The 3780-nt window shown below is 32.4% G+C and overlaps 1 protein-coding gene across 1 annotated transcript; it reads right to left on the bottom strand.

The window, feature by feature from the left end:
* Nucleotides 1-857: 857 nt before the first annotated feature.
* On the bottom strand, nucleotides 858-2612 carry LOC119681138 (skin secretory protein xP2-like). Its single transcript, XM_038094236.1, has 2 exons — nucleotides 2522-2612; nucleotides 858-2232 (listed from the first exon to the last, which is right to left on the bottom strand). Exons 1-2 carry the CDS (start codon nucleotides 2528-2530, stop codon nucleotides 1231-1233), a joined length of 1011 nt encoding a protein of 336 aa, XP_037950164.1. The 5' UTR covers nucleotides 2531-2612; the 3' UTR covers nucleotides 858-1230.
* Nucleotides 2613-3780: the final 1168 nt, after the last annotated feature.

Raw genomic sequence — 3780 nt, 5'->3', positions numbered from 1 at the left:
TGATGCAATCTTTTGCATGCAACAATAACAACAATAATTGCAATTGCTGCATATACTTAAGCATGCACTTGCTTGTTTGTGTGAGTATGTGTGTGTGTCTGTGTGTATTTTGTATCTATGAAAGTATTTGCAGGTTGCATAATCTAAACGAACACATAAAATATGCAATCGATGAAGTAACCAACAAATACCCAAACGAATACAAATCCGGACTCTGAGCTTTTGAGACTGACTTGTGTTGCGCACGCTCAATTACATGGCTTGAAACATTAAAAACTGTTACAAATAAAAGTGAATAATAGAAAAAGCAAAAAGAAAAAAAAAATTAGAGAAAAAAAATTAAAAAAAAAAAACAAAAATTAAAGAAAAAAAAAATATTGCAGAAAGCGAGTTTTTCTATTATTTCGTATTTGTTACATTTTTTTTTTCTATGGATGAGTTAACTGCATTGCTTTTTGTTTTGCTATTGTGTTTGTTGTTGTTGTTGTTGTTGTTGTTGTTTTTGCTTTTGTTATTGTTATTGTAATTAATTGTTGTTTTTACAATTTGCATTGTTTTGTGGCTTTTTATGCAAGTCACTGTCACTTTCACTGTCAGCTTTGCGCTTTGATACTTTTGCCCAAAGCTGTTGCGGCTTCGTCCAGTGGCGGTAGCCGCGGTTTGGCTAGGTCAGTTACAACCACTTAAATAGATCGTAACGAAACGCAACGGAAAGTGAGGCTTGACATTAATAACTAACAACAGCAACAACAGTGACAATAGCGACAATGTCGCACAACTACAAAAAAAAAAAGAAAACAAAATCGAAGAAGAAGAAGAAGAAAATAAAAGTCAGTGAGTTTTTTTTTTTTAGGTTTTTAGTTACTTTAACTTATTAAGTAGAAAAAATAAAATACTTAAACTAAAAATATAACACATTTGGCTTATATTAAAAAATAAAAACATTTCTGAGTAATGTTTTATTTTTTGTCGTATTTTTTCTCCTCCTCCTCCTCCTCGTCCTCTTTGTCTCCTCCTCGTCCAGCTCAACGTGAATGCGTAAAGACTTTTAGTTGCTCTATGATGAATGTTTGCAGTAATTTTCACTATTGCGGTTGCAGTGTTTATTGGTTTTGCGGTTGCTGTTGTTGTTGTTGTTGCTGTTGTTTTTATTAATATTGTTGTTGCTACAGTTGTGATTGGATTAAGTATTGTAAGTTCACTCGTTGACATGATCTGTAATAGTTTGGCTTAATCGTGATGATGGTAATGATGATAGTCATGATGATAGTCATGATGTTCTTCCTTATGTGGAATAATTGGCACTTCAACGTGATATTTCTCTGGTATTGGTATTTCCCTATGAACTGGTACCTTTACTTCAGAATATACTGGATATGGTTTCTCGATTGGTACTTTAACTTCATATGGTACTGGTTTTTCGACAGTGTATGGTACCTTCTTTTCAACAGTGTAGGGTTGTGGTACTGGTACTTTAACATGTACTGGATATGGTTTTTCAACTTCGACTTTGTATGGTTTGTCGACGGGTACTTTAACTTCATATGGTACCTTTTTCTCTACAACAACTGGATATGGTTTTTCCACTTCAACTGGATATGGTTTTGGTACTTCAACTGGGTATGGTTTTTCTACTGGTACCTTAACTTCATATGGTACTTTCTTGATAACTTCATATGGTTTTGGTACTGGTACTTCAATTTTAACTTCATATGGAATCTTCTTGATAACTTCGTATGGTTCTGGTACTGGTACTTTAACTTCATAGGGAATCTTTTTAATCACTTCGTAGGGTTGTGGCACTGGTACCTTGACTTCATATGGTTTATCAACTGGTACTTTAACTTCATAGGGCACTTTCTTTTCGACAATGTATGGTTTAGGTACATGTACTGGTACTTTAACGTATTCCTTGACATGTACTGGTACTTTCTTTTCAACAATGTAGGGTTGTGGTACTGATATTTTAACTTCATATGGAATTTTCTTTTCTACAGTATATGGAATATGTTTAGTCACTGTATATGGTACTGGTACTTTCTTTTCAATGGTCACAGTTTTGATGTGCTCATGATGATGATGATGCCCATAATCACCCAAATATAAACCACGCTTTTCCACAGTCTTGCCTTCTTCTGATGCAGCAGCTACGGCAGTTGCTTTATTATCCTTTGTGGCGGCTTCTTCGGCAAAGGCCAATGCCACGCACAAGGCGAGACAAGGAAGAACAAACTGTAAGACAAGAAAAACACAACGTTGAAAGGATATGCCAAGTAAACATTATTCATATTTATTTTAACACAATAATAGGTGGCTTTCATTTTAGTTTTCGTATTATTGCACTTAAAAAAATATATAGAAATTATTTTTTAAATTTTTTTTCTATAATTTTAAAAAAAAATTTAATATTTTTTTTTGCACTTTTAACATCACATATGTACAATTTTTTTTTTTAATTCTATATATTTTTAATTTTAACACTCTTCAAAGGAATTAATTCAAAAATCCACTTGAAATTTACCATTCGCATTGTTGAGCTGTTAGAGTAACGGTTTAAGAGGAAACTATTTCTATGAATTTGTTAAGCCAATAACGAGATCCAAGTTGGGACTGATTTGTTGCATATATAAAGCCAGCTATATATACAAAAATTTTGGTCTATCAACATTCACTATTTTGCCATTGTTGTTTTCAATTTCAATTTCAGCTTCTGTTTCTGTTTATGCTAAAGTCTCTATTTGAGCTCGGCTTGTGTATATTGCGGCTTGCGTTTTCACGCTTGGCGCGGAGTGCAGTAAAAACAAAGCTTTACAACGATCTCGGCTGTAACAGTAGCGGCTGAGCGAGTTTTCATGGTATTTTGTTGTCGATGATGTGTTACAGACCGTTTCGTCCATTACTCCATTAAGCCAAGAGGTTATTACACATCAAACCAAAACATATTAAATATATTCATGCTCTTATTAAATTCATATCAAAATCGGGAAAAACTCGTTGTTATATCAACGACTAGTTTCGATATGTGGCGTTGCATATGGATTTCATATCCTAACAAATGAAACATAGTGTAACGGAAATGGTTTCCAATTTTCTCTCGGCATTGTTGTTGTACCATGGTTACCTTGATTCATTAGGTTACAGTGCTGCTAAAAATTTAGTGTTATAAATTTTAAATAACAACAATTATTGATAAAAGCGAGCTCATAATTTTTAATTATGCATGAATTAAACATTTCGTTAGACAAACAATTTCAGACTTTTTCGGTTTTATGCTTCAATTTTAAATAAAATCAGCGCTAATGTACTTATTATCTTTCTTAAAAATAGATCTGTAATATTTTGTAAAAATTTAAGTGAAATTAAAATTGTTGTGTATTAAAAATTCAGCAAAAGACCATTAAATTGAGGCACTGAGACCATTTTATGCCACTTTTAGATATCAGAAACGCTTTAATTGCTTAACATAATAAATGGATTCAATTAAATATAAAAAAGAAAAAACATGAAAGTATTTGAAAAGCAATGCCGACAACTATTGTATACAGCACAAGGATTTATTGATGAAAAAATCATATATAATTTATTTAAATTTTGTATATTGAGGAAGCAATACCTATAGCTCTTAAGTAATCTCTGCAAAGATCTGCACCAGAATGAACACAGTTTAAGCACAAAAAGAAACTAGGACGTGTACCATTCGAAGCAAGGATATTTTAAATGTAAAGGCTGGGTAGAAGAAACCTACACAATAAAAAAACCATGTAGAAGTACATATTGGTT

Source organism: Teleopsis dalmanni, chromosome 2, assembly GCF_002237135.1.
Source record: "Teleopsis dalmanni isolate 2A chromosome 2, ASM223713v2, whole genome shotgun sequence".
NCBI lineage: Eukaryota > Metazoa > Arthropoda > Insecta > Diptera > Diopsidae > Teleopsis > Teleopsis dalmanni.
The sequence above is the reverse complement of the archived record's forward strand: the minus strand, read 5'-3'. Positions and strand labels throughout refer to the sequence as shown.